This window comes from Sceloporus occidentalis, unplaced genomic scaffold, assembly GCF_023333645.1.
Source record: "Sceloporus occidentalis isolate IW3139 unplaced genomic scaffold, rSceOcc1.0.p SCAF_3, whole genome shotgun sequence".
In the NCBI taxonomy this organism is placed as follows: domain Eukaryota; kingdom Metazoa; phylum Chordata; class Lepidosauria; order Squamata; family Phrynosomatidae; genus Sceloporus; species Sceloporus occidentalis.
In genome coordinates this window covers 122,814,384-122,830,473 of record NW_028316983.1, presented here as the reverse complement: position 1 = coordinate 122,830,473, position 16,090 = coordinate 122,814,384, and the positions used below count along the sequence as shown (strand labels likewise).

Genomic DNA, 16,090 nt, shown 5'->3' with positions numbered 1-16,090 from the left:
AAGAAGGGAGGAGGGTGGGGTTCTGGGTGGGGACACAGATGACCACTCAAAGAACTACAGTTATAGGTAAGTAACCTGTCGTCCTTTGTGATCTCTATTCCTCTCACAAATGGGTAATTAGCTAGCTTACCAAGGAGGTGGAGTAGGTCTGCTGAATAGAGATGACAACATTGCCCTTCCAAACTGGGCGCCCTCCCTGGTCCTGCAGTCATGATGGTAATGCTGGATAAAGGATGTCAATTGGGATCAAGTGGCGGCTTTGCAGACCTCTGGAAGAGTGATGCCTCTGAGCCAGGCAGAGGATGAGACTGCAACTGCAGAGATTGAGGCTTATTCGTCAGATGATAAGATATATGGATGACTTCCAAAACCCATTGAGAAGAGATAGGAAGACCAGTATGAGGGCCACTGTAACACAGGAGTGGTGAGAGGAGTGCCTGGAAGGCATTGTGTGATGGATATAGAAGGCGAGCACTTTGCCGACGTTCAGATAGTCTAAAGCCCTTCTAAAGGTAGAGGTAAGATTCCAAAATAAGGCTTGGAGGACCGCATTCTGACTGAAAGGGAGTGACCATTTTGAGGAGAAAGGTGGGATTGAAGCGTAGGACTATCTTATCTCTATGAAAGGCTGTATATAGAGGGTCGCACTGCAGGTTGCAGATTCTCCCACTCATTTGGCCAATGTGGCTATGGTGAGGAAGGCTGTTTTTATAGTCAGAAGTCAGAGCTTGATGGTAGCCATGGATTCAAATAGCTTGGATATTAGGCAAGAGAGGACCAGAGACAGTGACCAGGTGGGGTCAGGGTCTCTGACATGAGGGTATAGGTGAGCTAGGTCCTTGAGGAAGCATTTGAAGGTAGCGCAAGTGGATGTGTGAGAAGCTGACTGATGAGCCACAATGGCTGCCTGGTTGACCTGGAGAAATAAAATAGAAATGAAATGATTGTTCATGTGGAGGAGGAAAGACATGATGTTTTTTTCATCCATAGGAGCTGTTGGGAAACTGGAGTCTGTGGTGACGGTGCAGAAGCATTGCCACTTCATTGCATAGGCACAGTGCATAGATGGTTTCCTGGAGGTGAGCAAGATGTCTCATATCCAACGTCCTGGAGGGGAGGAGCCACCATACTGTGAGGTGTAACGAGGCTGTTTGATTGCATCAGAAGGGTCGTAGGTGAAGATGGAAGAGTTGGGAGCATTTTAGAAGAGTGGGAGAGTTGGAGCAGTATGGGGAACCATAGTTGCCTTGGCCACCACGGGGCAACCAAGATACAGTTGGTGCTATCTTCCTGAATCTTCATCAGAACTCTTGTTATGAGAGGTTGAGGGGAAAGGAGGTAATGGAGAGGTCTGGACCAGTTGATGAGGAATGCGTCTCCTCAAATGTGGCAGCCACAACTGCTCCATGTGCAGAATAGGTGTTGAGAAGTGAAGAGAACACATCAATGATTGAAGGGCCCCAGCGATCCTGTATCAGTCAGAAGGCAATCAGGGAGAAACCATTTCTGGAGTTCTGAAATCATCCAGCTGAGACAGTTGGCTAGGGTGTTATCTTGGCTGGCCACATGAAGTGCAATGGAAAAAATTGTATGCATGGGTGCCACAGCCTGTTCATGGAGAGAGATTTTATGTCCTTTGCTTCTGATATAATAAACAGTGGGCATTTTATAACAGGACAGTTGGACCACGGTATTGGCCACAAGACCTTCAAATGAGAGGAAAGCCTTTGTGACTGTGATAACCCCCAAGGTGCTGATGTCAAGATGGTATTCCTAGGGGGACTACTTGACTTGAACAGCTAGGATGTTGCAGTGGGCTCCTTAGTCATGGAGAGAGGCATCTGAGATTATGGCCATTGTGGCATGCGAAGGATGAAAGGGAGTTACCCTTGGTAAAATGTTGAGATTGAGCCACCATCAAAGGGAGTGGGAGATGTGATGCGGGAGTTAGAGCCTTTTGGTGGGCGGGTCCCATCTGTGGTCAACATGTTTGAGGAACCAGGCTTGGAGGGACTGGAAGCAGAGTTTTGCATACTGAACCACCACTGTGGTCTCAGCCATGAGTCCTAGGAGCTGGGAAGGCCATTGAGTGGAGTATGTGGTTGATGAGGAGGTGGACTCTGGACCCAGTCCGCAAGGAGAAAGGCCTAGGTGGAGCCTTTGAATTTGACAGACTGTGCTGGCATTGGGTGAAATTTGTCTTGATAGATGGTGGAGTTGTAGGGTGGCCACAATGTCTATCTGCACTTGTCTCTCTGTTGGTGTGGTGAGAAACTAGTCCTCTAGGCAACCTTATACCTTTTGTTCATAGGTGAAAAATTACAACTGCCATAACTTTGGTTAAGATGTGTGGATTGGTGGAAAGCTCAAAGGGGAGGACTTTGTATTGGTAAATCCTGTGTATCACACAAAAATTAAGAAATTTCTTTTGCTGCGGATGGTTTAGGATATGAAAATAGGCATCCTGAAGATTGAGGGATGCAAACTAGTCATCCCACTTGATGAGCGGGAGGATGGTGGAGAGGGTAAGCATCCTGAACTTTTGTGGACAGATGGGTCTGAGTGAACTGTCCCTTTGAGGTATAGTGAAATAGCAGGAAAGAAGCCAGTGTTTTGGCATTCTTTAGGAGGAGGAATGTGATCTCTTGTTCAAGTATGGCAGACGGTGGGGTGTATTTTGAATATGCCCGTTGGTGGTGGAGAGTCAGAACTCTAAGGTGTAGCCAATGTTGACGATCATAATGGACTAGGAATCTTGTGAAATAGAATACCAGGTGTCAAAGTGATGGTGGATGGCTGGAGAGTTGGTAACAGAGAAGTGATAGCATAGGGACAATGGTATGAGGGAAGGTCAGAGGAGTCAGAGGTGCTGTTTGGATGGGGGGGGCTTGGTTTCTTTGACGATCTCATGGGAAAGTAGCTCTGGGAGCAGTTTGGCACTACAGAGCAGAATGGGCAGTTTGTTGGAAATGAGATTGCCTGGAGTAGGTGGAATATTGTTGCTTCCATCAAAGGGGCTTGGTCGGGCGCAATATGCATGTTGACTGACCAAACCCCATCTTTTTGGCAGTAGCTCAGGCCTTGAAAAGGGTGTCTATGGTGCTGTCAGTTTTAGACTTGAAGAGGCCATCCCATTAAAAGTTGTCTCTATGTGGTGTCTAGTGTTCTGTGAGAGGTCAGCTGAACTGAATCAGGCATAATGATGGAGGCAGAGGGAGGTTTAGCAGAACAGTCTGCCCCATGTTGGCCTACTGTAATCTGTCTGGCTGCCAGGTGATGTACCTCCTGTGGGAAAGGATAGTCACATTCTTATGATCATCCGGGAGGTATGAAATAAAGGGAGCCATCTATTCCCAAAGGAATTGTTGATAACCGGCCATGCAGCCTTGATAGATGGCCAACTAAATCTAAGTAGCAACTTTGCTTGTTAGGAGGGGTGGTGAGAGGTCTCCATGTGGATTTTGCTTGTGTAGCATTGACCACAATAGAATTTGGTGACTGATGAAAGGGGAGAAAGGAGGTGGAGACTCACTATTCCTTATACACTGCTTTTATCTGTTTGGAAGTAGAGGGCATGGAAGATGGTTTCATCCATGCATGTTTAACTACCTCCACTACTGTAGTGTTCTCTTTGAGGTCAGCTGAACTGAGCCAGGAATGACAACAGAGGCCGAGGGAGGTTGCCATAGATTTAACAGAATAGTCTGTCTCATGATGGGCTGCTGCAATCTGTCCAGCTGCCAGGTGAGCCAGCATGGCCAGAGTCACTGCCTGAGTCTTGGTGACAGGAGTGAGAGCGAGAGGAATGCACATGGTGAGTGGTGTGGTGTTGAGGGCTGTGAGATCATGTGTGGAATTGACTGTGATGAGGCAAGCTGGAATTGGGCTGAGGTATATAAGAGTGGCAATGGCAGTGGGAGTGACTGGAATATGCACAAGGTGAGTATGGTAGGCATGGTGGTATGCCAGGTCTGGCAGATAGCCCCCTTGGTTGGTTATGCCACTGAAAGTAGTACAATGCAGCAGATGTGTCTGATCCCATAGATGGGATCAGCAGTCATATTGGTGGCGTTCAGAGCAGGAATGGGATCCACAATGTTGGGTCTGAGAACAGACAGATCGGAACTGAGAACATTGCAATCAAGCTCGGTGATGGTGCTCTCAAGAGTAGGATCAAGACATCTGGAGATTGCCAGGATGATGATTGGCTTTTTCAGAACTGAAAATTGGCGATGTGCTAAGTCCAAGGAAGTGCACTGGACCCGGGAGCAGGACTGATATCCTCAGTCAGGGATTGGATTTGAGAGGCTCACTGAGAATCGGTAAGAATCAGAGTTAGGGCTTGGGAGCAGCCCGTGTCTTGAGTTGGAGGAGCGAGCCACACCTCGGAGGTGGAGGTCATGGAGAAGGCTGATGGTTGGACAGTTGAGATTCTTGAACCTATTGCTCGGTTGAGAGTTGATTGGATTGAGTGTGCACCATGTGGGGAACCTCTGAAGCTGGCTGGTCTTAGAATGGTAATCAGGGAGGCCGGGCTAGACAAGCATGAGTGTATCGGTTCAGTATCGATGTGGATGTTGGTTGAGGGACCAAGTGGTGGTTCAAAGACAGGCTCAACAGTCTTTTCGCCTTGTTTGTAATTATTCTCCTTGTGAATCCATTCCTATTGTCCATTATCTTCTTTATATTTTGCTTATTACTACTGTACTTTCTTTTTTCTTTTCTTCGTTGAAGGTTTTCCTTCTTTGTATCTGCTTTGATTTCTTCCAGTATCTTCTCTTTACCACATATAATTGTTTCCCCCTTAGTTATATCTATATAAATGTTATTTCTTATTCTCCTAGAACAGTAATTTATACACAAAGATGAACTGTCCCTTGTAATGTTAATAAGATTAGTAAGTTTATATAAATAAATAGCCGAGACATATGAATTGTGAGAAACCAGCCCTCTAAATTCTTGACTAATGTAGGTAATAGCTGATGTGAAGTATTTTGAGATTAGTAGTGTTGTCAAGGACGAGCCTTAGGATAGCATAGAGGGGTTGGCTTTTTTATTTGTTTGATTATCTTTTCATTTCCTCATTTTTCTATGCATGTATGTCCATTTCCTTATCCTTGATTTTGATTCCTTTCTCATCTGTATTTAATTCCTTTTCCTTCCATTTATCCTTGCCTTCTCTACTTAATCTTGTATTATTTCTTTAACCTTCCACTTTATTCCCTCCCGAATACTCTCTTCGTTATCTTTCCTCTCCTCCTCTATCTCACCCTGTCTTTCTTTCCTTCAACACACCTTCTTCACTTTACAAATCCACCTCCTTACCTGTATTCCTTCACTATCTTTTCTACTTCCTCTTACCCTCTCACTTTTACCTTCTTCACATACTTAACCTTCCATCCTTTGTCCCTCCTAAGTTATGTTTTATTATTGAGTCTTTTGAGATTTTTTCATCCTTACTACTTCCTTTCTAACTTTCCTTTCAACCTCCTATTTCCTTAATCTTTATAAATCTATATTCCTTCTATTTCTATTTTCCCTACAAACCTATTTCCCCCTAACTTTCCACCAGAGGATTATGAAACTTTTTGGTAATTTTTCAGCTATTTGTCCTTTCTCGATTCCCCTGTTTTAGTTAAATACTATATTGCCTTCTTCTCCTTCGTTTCCATCTTTTGTAACCCATTTTCCTTCTTTATATTTTTAGTGCACTGTCTTCTTTTTGAAATTTTAATACTTTAACTCTTCTTTCTGGTAATATTTTTCTTTTGAGTTTCCTTTTTACTATCTCTATCATATATTCACACCCAAAATCCTGTCCCATAGTTTGTTTATGACTTTCCAATCCTCTTTATGTTAATAGAATTACCATTAATTAGTTAGGTTAGAATATCCATCTCATACATCTCCATTAGTTTGAGTCCTTTACTTGCGGGGGGTTCTTTCTGTTTCCATTTCTTTGCTATCATTACCCTCGCTGCTGTCACCATATATACTACAATTTTCCAATGTTTCTTTTCTGTTTGGCTACTTAATGCCTGCAGCATATTCAATAAATAGAATTCTGGTTTCATGGGGAAATGAATATTTAATGCTTCTATACTTCTGTGTATTTCTTTCCAGAATTTTTTTTATTATAGGACATAACCATCATATATGGAATAGCGTACCATTGCTATTCTCACATTTCCAACATGTGTCTTTTGTAATTTAGCGAGTCTTTCCAGAGTTAAATACCATCTCATATATATTTTGTAAATTTTTTTCTTTTAGAATAGAACAATTGGTGTATTTAATGTATTTGACCCAGGTTTTCTCCCAGTCTTCTAATTTGATTGTGTATCCAAATTTTTGTGACCATTTAATCATGTATTTTAATCACTTCCTGTTCTTGATCCAAATTTAATAGGATTTTATAAATTTTTGTTATTTTTTTTACAATTTGGTTGTAAGAGATCCTCTATTTCTGATTTTTCTTCTTCAAAGCCCTCTAATTTTAGGTCAGTCTTAAATCTTTCTGCCAATTGTCCTTATCTTTAGAGTGTTTTAGTCTCCAAATATCTGTTAGGGCAAAATTCTCCAACAGCTTGAATTTTTTTTGGTGGGGGGGGGGGCGGAGATTCCCTCCCCCCTTACTCTGGATAGTTCTATCTTGTGATGGTTTCATAATCCCATTCCAGTCTCCAATTGATCCAGTAAAATTTTTAAAGAATTTTGGTTTTCTGATGGGGCATATACTCCTATTAACACTATTATCTTGTAATTGGACTTATATTCCCAATAGGTGGCCTTCTATTAAATATCTCTTTTGATTGGTATTTTTTATCTATGTACATCACCACTGTCATCTTCTGGCCTGAGAGGGAGTGATCAGGCAGGCCCAGCTCCATTAGGGCTAGCCTGAAGGAAGAGGCTCCTCTCACCTTAACTGTCATCTTCTGGCCTCCTATTCCCCTCCAGCTATGCTCTGACTGTGTGGGGGAGAGGCTTGCGTACCCTAATGAAATTGTGAGCTATTGGTGGTGCTATAATAGCCACCGGTAGGGCCTCCCATGCCAGACAGGTCACAACCGAAGGGTCTGGCCAAGAGCGCCAAAGGGCAGGGTGGGCTCTCTAGCCTTATGGCAACCATCTTAGGAGAAGGAAAATTCTAATCCCAAACCCGGGCAGATGGTGCTTGTCTAACCCTGTAAGGTCAACCATCTAGGAGAAGGAAACTCTAATCAAACCTACGACCCGAGGACCTTGCTGCCACCATCCACGCTTGTCAAAGCCTCAGCAGTCGAACCTCTGGTTTAAAGGGAGAGGCTAGTTCTGTGCACGCTGCGCTCCACCAGAAAAATCCATTGCACAGGTTCGAAGGATACATCCAACGCTTGTAGAAAGCACGGATGAATCCTTCCTGAATCTTCGTTTGTGAAGTAAAGCCAAGAAGAAGAAGAAGAAGAAGAAGTAGTAGTAGTCACCACTACCCCTATCTCTCTTCCTTTTTTTGTGAATCTATTTTATACTTCTTATCCTTATTTTTAATACAGTGGTACCCCGGGATACGAAAGCACCGCCTTACGAAATTCCCGGGTTACGAAAAAAAATAATTTAAAAAAACTGTTCCACGTTACGAAAGTTTTTTCGGGTTACGAAAAAACTTTTGGTGCTTTTCGGCGCGATTTCACACCAAATCGCGGCTTTTCCCCATTAGCGCCTATGGCAATTCGGCTTGCGAAAGTCTTCCGGGTTACGAAAAGGGCAGCGGAACGAATTAATTTCGTAACCCGGGGGACCACTGTACCTTTATTTTTTCTCTATATATGTTTATTTATTTTTCACTACCTCTTATTTCCTTTCCTTTCCTTCTGTTTATTTTCTTAATACTCCTTTTAGTTACTCTTCTTCCCACACCTTATTCTACCAATGGAACCTTTTCTCATTCATTATTATTATTGGGGTTTTTTCTCTATTCCTCTAGCTTCCTTCAGTTATTTTGGTTTCCTATTTGAATCCTAAATCTTCATATTATTATTTATTTCCCCCAACTGCAGCAAGGACCAGGTGCCAACAATTACTGTAGTCTTTATCTTATCTTGTTCTTCTTGTCTCTTATGTGGCTCTTCAAGGTCAGTTATTTAGTAACTGAAACTATTATGTTGATGAGAGGAGTTGCCTCTAAAAAGACAGCTAACACAAATCTGTAGAGGTGAAGGTTGGCACAGAAGAAGAGAGAAAGTTTGACTTATACATTTAAATTCAAACAAAAGAAAAGAGGACAGAAGAAGAAAAATTCCAATGTTTTCCAAAGGCTTCCCCCCTCTTTCTCCCCCTACCTACCCTTCCTCCCCCCCCCTTTATTCCCAATTCCTTTTTCCTCCTTTGACTCCACCTATAGATCCTTTCCTTTGCTTGTCCCCTATTTGATCGCCCAATAGAAGGAAAGAGAAGGGAAAGAACAGAAAAGAGAATATGTGTATAACATACAGGAAGAGGTTCACCATCCCAACCAATTCCCCTCCCCTTTTACAATTCTCTTTTCAGCCCCAACACCAAAGACTTTTAACTTTATGAAGAAATATGGTCCCCCCTTAACTGTATTCTATCTTGTATTCATTCTTTTCTTTTTGTCTTTGCTAAATCCTCCAACCTATATTCCAGACCGCTATTTGTCCTTCTATTTTCCTTTTGTTTCTTTAATTGGCTGTTTCTTTTCCTCTTTTTTTCATTTGATATAGTGTCTCTCTTTACAGTTTATTTTGTTTTTGTTTTTTTCAGAAATTCTTAATTTGATAGGCAACCAAAGTTATAATCCCTATATTTAGTCCCTTTAAAGATCAAAATGAAAATCACATGACTCATGTCCACCATGTATGAGTCCAGTCAGATAATAGCTTCTCTCTGTTTCCTTTATTTGTATAATCAATTTTCCTGGGTTAAGGGAATGCTTGCCCTGAGTGGAGGACGGTTCTTTCCACTCCCATCGCTCTGTATCACCAAGGTAATATTCTCCCGGCAAGATGGGAAGCTTAACTTTTGTCTTCTTCCTGTGGCGTTTTCTCCAAATTAAATGTTATATAACTCAAACAGTATTTGTTAATTTAAAAGGTGGTGGCAGTACTTAAACTTAAACCCTTGTGGGTGCAGATCCAGGGTTTTGCTCTGCTCATTCGACCCGTATCTCGCTGTCCACACCCTGATCCCTTGCTGCTGCTTGCCACTTGTCCTCCATTACCCCCTGGCAGTCCGCGGCTCCATCTCCTCGCTCCGATCTTTCTACATCCTTTTAGGGGCACTGACAATCTGCTCCTGGGTCCCCAACGAGCTCCTCTGGACCCCTTTACCAGGGAGGGGGGTATTCACCTCTTCCCTCAATAATCAGGTAAGGGTACCAAACCACTGGTGCTGTGGTTGTCTCCTCACCCACTTTGTGAGAGTATGACCACTCGTGCCACCAGAGGTCCCCAACCTTTGGTGTTTCTTGAGTCAGCCATGGAAGAGGTAAAAGGGTGTTGAGAGGCTGAAAGAACAGAGTGCTGGTTAAAGATCAACACTGAAGCTGCGTGAAGCAGGTAGTTCTTGCCTGCTTGGTCTGCTGCCTTTAAGGATTGTTCTCAAAGGTAGGTCAAGAGATGGGAAGGTTAGTTTCTGAGAGCCTCTTTGGTAAAATCTTGGCAAATAGGGCAAGATTTGACTAAGCGGCCCTTGCCGGCACAAAACAGGCAACTGTTGTGAGCGTCTGAATGGGGAATCTTCCCTTTGCATGAAGCGCAACAGTTAAATAAGGCCTTGGAGGCCATATAAGAGAAAATGAAGTGTCAGGCAAACTGAAGTGAATCAAATGACGAAAGAAAAGGAACTGAGAAGATTACGTTCTTGGTGCTATTTATAGAACGCCCCAGAGAGGGTGAGGTTACTGCCAAACAGCTACTCAGCTGTGCAGGTGTGAGACCCATTTGTGTGAGGCACAGAGCTTCAAATCACATCACACCTTACTGTCTCCAGTGCTCTCTCTCTCTCTCTCTGGGTTATTTGTGTGAGGCGCAGAAACCACAAAGAACAAGAACCAACATCAGACATTTTAGTTTACATCTCCAGCACTCTGTAGTATGGTAACAAAAATGACAAAGCCCATTTCCATGCAATAAAATCTTCTCTACAGGTAACCTAAACATTTATAATGAGCCTTGATGTAAAAAAATACTACTCACCCTGTCATGGAGGAACACTAGGGCCTGCAGAATATCATAGATTCCAGCACATATCTCAGAAGAAGAAAGAGTCCCCAAGACCTTCTCCAGTGGTTGCACGTGCTCAGTAACCAGGTGGATTCCATCTGCTTCCACAGAACAAGAAAGGAAGCGCAGGAGGCAAGGATGGCGTAATGTTTTCAAGTGCTTGCAAAATGCAAGATAAAACCATTAAGCATTGTTTCTATATCATACACACAATAGCAAAAAGTGAATAGTAAATAGGCTTGTTTGGTATTTTTCATAATATTGCTATGTAATTTGAGTTATCCTTCATCAGACTATTCAGTTTTAAACTATCTAGTTTCTTCTCTCTGAAGTCAGGATTCCCTTCAGACTCTTAGCTTTACATCATTCAGGAACTGATATAGAAATTGTCAGAATCTCCAACTCCAGTTGTGAATATCCTCTTTCTCAATGACTCTGTATGCATCAGCTATCATGGTCATAACAGTATAATTTTTCTAAATTGTAAGAACCTTCAGGTATACCGATACAGTATAATTTTACCAACTTAATTTCCTCTGAATTTGCATGGGCTATTTTTCTCAACAATTTCCTTTTTCTTCTTTCTTTTCAAATAAGAACATTCAAATAAGAATTTATCATTAAATTATGACCAGCACCTGCTTAGTATTTATGATGTTATAATCTGGACCAACAACACTGTAATTATTGGTTGGAATTTAACTTTAGTAATGGACTATTGCAATGACTAAAAACTACATTTGAGACCAAGCAGCCCTTCCACTGAAGAATTTCAGAGGTGCTAGAGTAAAGGGCACTGAGTTGTGGTGTGTCCAGTGGAGCTGCAATGCATATGGTTAGATCTGCGCAAGTGTGAGACCCATTTCTGTGAGGCATAGAGCTGCATATCACATCACAGTTCACTATCTCCAGTGTGGGCGCTCTCTCTCTATCTGTGGGCTGTCTGGCCTCCAAGGTAGGTTTTGGCAGCTAGCATTAGGTGATGTATGTAGAACAATGGAGCTCTGTTGTTGTAGCTACATCTCAGCCAACATTTTATAGCACTATATCAAGGGGTATTCTCATTACACGTCCCAATCATGTTTTTATTTCCCAGAAGAATTTTATGTAAAGAGTTTCTGTAATTGAAAAGGAATCAGTAAAATATATGGACATTGGTTTTTTTTTTAAAAAATGAATCACAACTGAGAATAATTATACAAAAGAATTTCAAACCACTGACTACTAGAATTTTTGACTTATGAAAATCAAACTTGAAGACTTGATTTCTTACATGGTTTATTTTTCTTGCTCTGTACACTTTCTAAATATTGTTAGCAGAACAGAATTTTTTAAACACTGCTCAATTTTGGAGTGATATATTTGACTTGTTTACAATAACAAAGTCTGAAAGAAGATTTATGGTTCAAGCATTATGAATTAATTGGATTGTTTTTTCAGTTTGGTTCCAATCGTAATCTATAGGAATTGGGGAAACAGATGGTTTATTGACAAACAAATAGAATAGCAAAGGGATCTTGCAACACATGGGCATTCTCACATACAGACTGTTATACAGGTTTGTCCCGGGCTTTCTGCATTTATCTCTATGAATGAATTCAGAAGAATTTACCACTCATCTGAAGAAGTAGCCCCCAAGTCTACGAAAGCTCATGTTACCAAGTTCTATCTTTCACTTAGCCTCAAAGGTGCTGCAACATTCCTTTGTATACTGATTTTCCAGACCAACACAGCTATGTCTTTGAAAGGAAATAGGAACATGAGTTCTTACCTGTGATATGTTCATTTTCAGCGATGTAGGTGGTAATATCCTATAACATGGGTTGATTCCATCTCTTGCTCCAAAATTGGCAGGAAAAACAGACTTGAAGGAGTCGCCACCAGAGGGAGCAACCCCCACCATCCCTCAGTCAATATTATAGCCGAGGATAGAAAACAAACTCAGGCCTGTTACATACCGCCCAAAAGGGGCGGTCTTGGGCCGCTGCTGTCTGCTCCGTGAGGGAGCCGCAGCAGCCAAACCACGCGACTCCCTCACGGAGCAAAAAAGTAGCGCGCAAATCGTGCTCCTTCCAGGAACCCGGAAGAGACGCTGCGAGTGCCAAAGCACGCACTCGCGACGTCTCTTCCGGGTTTGGACGTGCGGACGCAGAGCGTCCGCTACGTCAAGATGGCAGCGCCCATGTGTATAGGGCGCCGCTATCTTGACGTATCAGTTACTCGCAAGGGGCAAGGCACGTCCAGAAGCGCCACCCCTCGCGCATAATTGCAGCGCGAGGACGGCGCCTCAGAGAGCATTCAATGCAAATATACTGTATATACATGAACAAGTCTAGAAATTTAGGTCAAAAAATTGACCCAAAAAAACCTGAGTCAACTTATCCACGGGTCAATGTAAGTAATGTATCTTAACTCTTATTTAAAAGAAGAAACCATCCCCTGGTGAAAGGCAAGAGTATAATCTGTCCTGGAAGCACCAACCACCTCTACTTTCTTATCCATCCAGCCTTAAGAGTGAGCACAAAGAGTTATGTCTGCTGGAATTTTGTAAGTTCTTTAACACTGTTTTGTTTCTTTGCCATATGCCCCTAAATTTTACCCTTGACTTATCCATGGGTCTTAGCAAAAGCCATAATTTTAGCCCTAAAACTTGCCCTCCCTCAACTTATACATGAGGTTGACTTATAGTCGAGTATATATGGCAAGTATAATAAATAGAAGCTATCATAAAGTCAAACTAAAAATAACTAACTAACAATCACCCTTGCAGAGCCAAGGGAAACAGCCTCCTCAGTTCTGGGTGGGGAGGATATTACCACCTACAATGCTGAAAATGAACATATCACAGGTATGAACCAATGTTCCTTTTTCCAGCGATGGAGGTGGAAACATCCTATAACATGGGACTTACCAAAGCTCCCCAACCAGTGGGTGGGTGAACTGAGGCATATCACTTATGTGAGAACCACAAGATGTGTCTTTCAAAGGAAGCCTCTTTTGATTCAAGGCATCCCAACAGTGGTGGCATGTAAATGTGGACGATGAAGGCCATGTCATTGTCCTACATTTATCTTAGATGGTGTCATCAGTGACCTGAATTAGGTCAGTCTTTTGGTTCACATGAACCTTTAATGTTAACTTGTCAGTTTGAATCAGAATTGAGCTGTTAGTAGTTGTGGTTGAAAAGAAACACTATTGGTTTTAGCTCAAGCCAGTTTATATTATGGAGTAGAGATTATTGATCCTATTTTTTATTTATACATTTTGCTTATTGGGAGTAACAAAATGATTAACGTCATCTTAAGCTGGCATCCACCATTATTTGGAACTCCAGCAGGGCCCAAATCAGACAATCCTTCCCGATTGGCAGCAACAACCACTGTTCAAACGGGTTTGAACTTATTTGGTATATGTCAGAACAGATGATTTATCTGTGCCATCTGTTTTTGATATAGCTAGAGGAACCACTCTAGGCTCCTGGCATGAAACTGTGTTCATGCCAAACTATTAACTGAAGCAGATTAGGCACTGTAGGTGCACCAGTAACACTAGGTCAGATAACTGGGAACAACCTACCTGCTTGAAGGTGTTCTTCATGGATCTTACTCTTTGTTTGGTCAGGTAGACTCTGGTCAGCAATGTGTCTACAACCATTCCAAAATGTTGTAGGTACTGAAATGGAACTAGGTTGTTCTTTTCGTGAGTTACCAGAAAACCATGTCTGGATAGGAAGGAAAGCACAACTTGATATCTATTATATCTTATGGAAGAGAACCAGATCTGATCAGGACATTATGAAGTTATGGGTATACATGAAGATCTCACTATTTTAATGTGTCCCTATCAGTGTAGTGAGTGTCACTGAAGAAAACAACAGACTGAATGATAGAGCCATGTATGGAAAAAGTTTTCCCTGGTAAGCAATGTGTAGATAATTGTGATGAAGTGGGTGGATTGGGATGTGGAAGCAAACTACAACCAAGAACAGGGACACACGAAAATCCTGGAGCTGAAGTATCTCCAGAATTGTCTGGAGTCTCCAGTCTGAACCGGTAATTTTTTAGAAACCAACTGATCCATTTTAGCTCTAGCCCCACACGCTAAAATTTGTTTTTGTTTGTTTTAAATGTACAGTTAAAGAAGATTGGAACCAGCCTTTTTTGTTTTTAGAAAGATAGTATAGTTTTTTTTATGGCCCCAACATCAATCAGATATTTTATGGATTTTAGCATCAGCCGATGCTTCTTTGACTTCCTCTACACTGAGGAAGCAATGAAATAGTCATGAGAATGGTATAGAATGTATATCAAAGCACTTTTTAAAAAGCGCTCATAGTACCCATAGGTCTGCTGAATTTGTTATGAAAGATGAAATACTGCAGTTTTCCTCTCATCCTTTAGCACCAATCAGCCAGGACTGAGGCTATTTCTGTCACTGTTTGACAAGATAGGTAGTGTCACTGACGTTGTTGTTGGCTCAGGTGAAGCAGTGCCTGGGACTACTGCTGAGGTTGGTAATTAAGTTCAGACCACTGTCTGCCAAACCTATGGTCTCATATAGAACAAATATCATAATTGTATCTATGGTAAGGTTGCCATGTCCCATTTTTAGGCGGGACAATCACGGTTTTTCAGCCCTGGGAGCATCCTGGCCTGGTTTTGCAATGGTGACCTACTGAGCTCTCCCCTGCCCTTCCCCGCCATTTTATTTTTATTTTAGTTTTTTTTTAAAAAAAAATTACAACCTTGCCATCATTTTGGAGAGGTTTCTGGGCTGCAGGGTTTTCATTTTGGTTTGGCCCCGCCCCCACATGTGAGCAGGGCCGGTGGCACGCACGCACGCCATCACAGGCACCAGGAGTCCCTCCTCTGCTGGGAGATGCTCCTCCACGTGGCTGAGAGGAGAGCTGGCTTTTGTGGTGGCCAGCTCATCCTAGCAGTGCTGGCCTATCCGAGGCCCTGCAGGCCCTTGGTGCCACCAGCCTCCTGGCTTCTCTCCAGGCAGTGGATGCAGCCTTGAAGGAGGAGAGAGCCCAGTGACCAGCTGCCCCAGGTCTTCTCTCCTCTCCCCCGTCTACTGAGGGGGCCAGTGGTCCTTCAAGCTGGGTGGGCCTTCAAGTTTTTCCAACTTATGGCGACCCTAAGGGGAACCTATCACTGGGCTTTCTTGGCAAACTTTGTTGAGTTTTTTTGAGAAAATGTGACTTGCTCAACTTGGATACTCAGTGGGTTTCTGTGGAAGAGTGGGGCTTGGCTCTTTGGTTTCCAAGTCCAGGAATGCTCTTCTCACCTGCTTGGTCTCCTTCTCCTCCTCCTCTCCTCCTATTCCTCCTCTCCTTCTTTTTCTCCTTCTCCTCCTCCTCTTTCTTTCTCCCCCTCCTCCCCTTTCTACTTCCTTTTCTCATCCTTTCTCCTCCTCCTCTCCTTCTGTCCTCCTCCTTTTTCTCTCTGGCTAGAAGAGGCACAGAGCCCTCTGGTCCATTTCCCCCAATCTCTCCATCCATCCTGGGGAAGGTGCTACCTCAGAGGAGGAGGCTTCCAAGGACTAAAGGGGCCCTGATCTTCTCCCCTCCCTTTTGCCCCAAGGTGGCTCCGTCCAACAAGGACCCCTGGGGAGGCTGGCCAAGAGCCATTGCTCTCGGAGCAACTCTTCCCCTTGTTGTTATTGTTGTTGAAACTCTTTCCCTCTGTGTGTGTTACAAGTCGTTTCATTAGGTGCTTTTATTGCCAAGCTTTGTTCAGAAGGGGTATGCTATTGCCCTCCCCTGAGACAGTGTGACTTGGACGTGTTTGTATGTGTGTGCTTTCAATTCGCTTCTGACTTAGGGCAACCCTAAGAGGAACCTATCACAGGGTTATTTTGGTTAT

At 42.9% G+C, this 16,090-nt stretch overlaps 1 protein-coding gene across 2 annotated transcripts in view; it reads right to left on the bottom strand.

The window, feature by feature from the left end:
- LOC149316694 (protein-associating with the carboxyl-terminal domain of ezrin-like) overlaps positions 1–16,090 on the bottom strand; it is a 64,234-nt gene that overhangs the window by 31,705 nt on the left and 16,439 nt on the right. Inside the window, exon 3 of one of the 2 annotated variants that reach the window (XM_089516056.1) lies at positions 10,197–10,382. In XM_089516056.1, coding sequence (XP_089372182.1) covers positions 10,197–10,382 — 186 coding nt within the window. The remainder of the gene's footprint in view (positions 1–10,196; positions 10,383–16,090) is intronic. The other variant, XM_089516057.1, reaches the window with a different exon arrangement.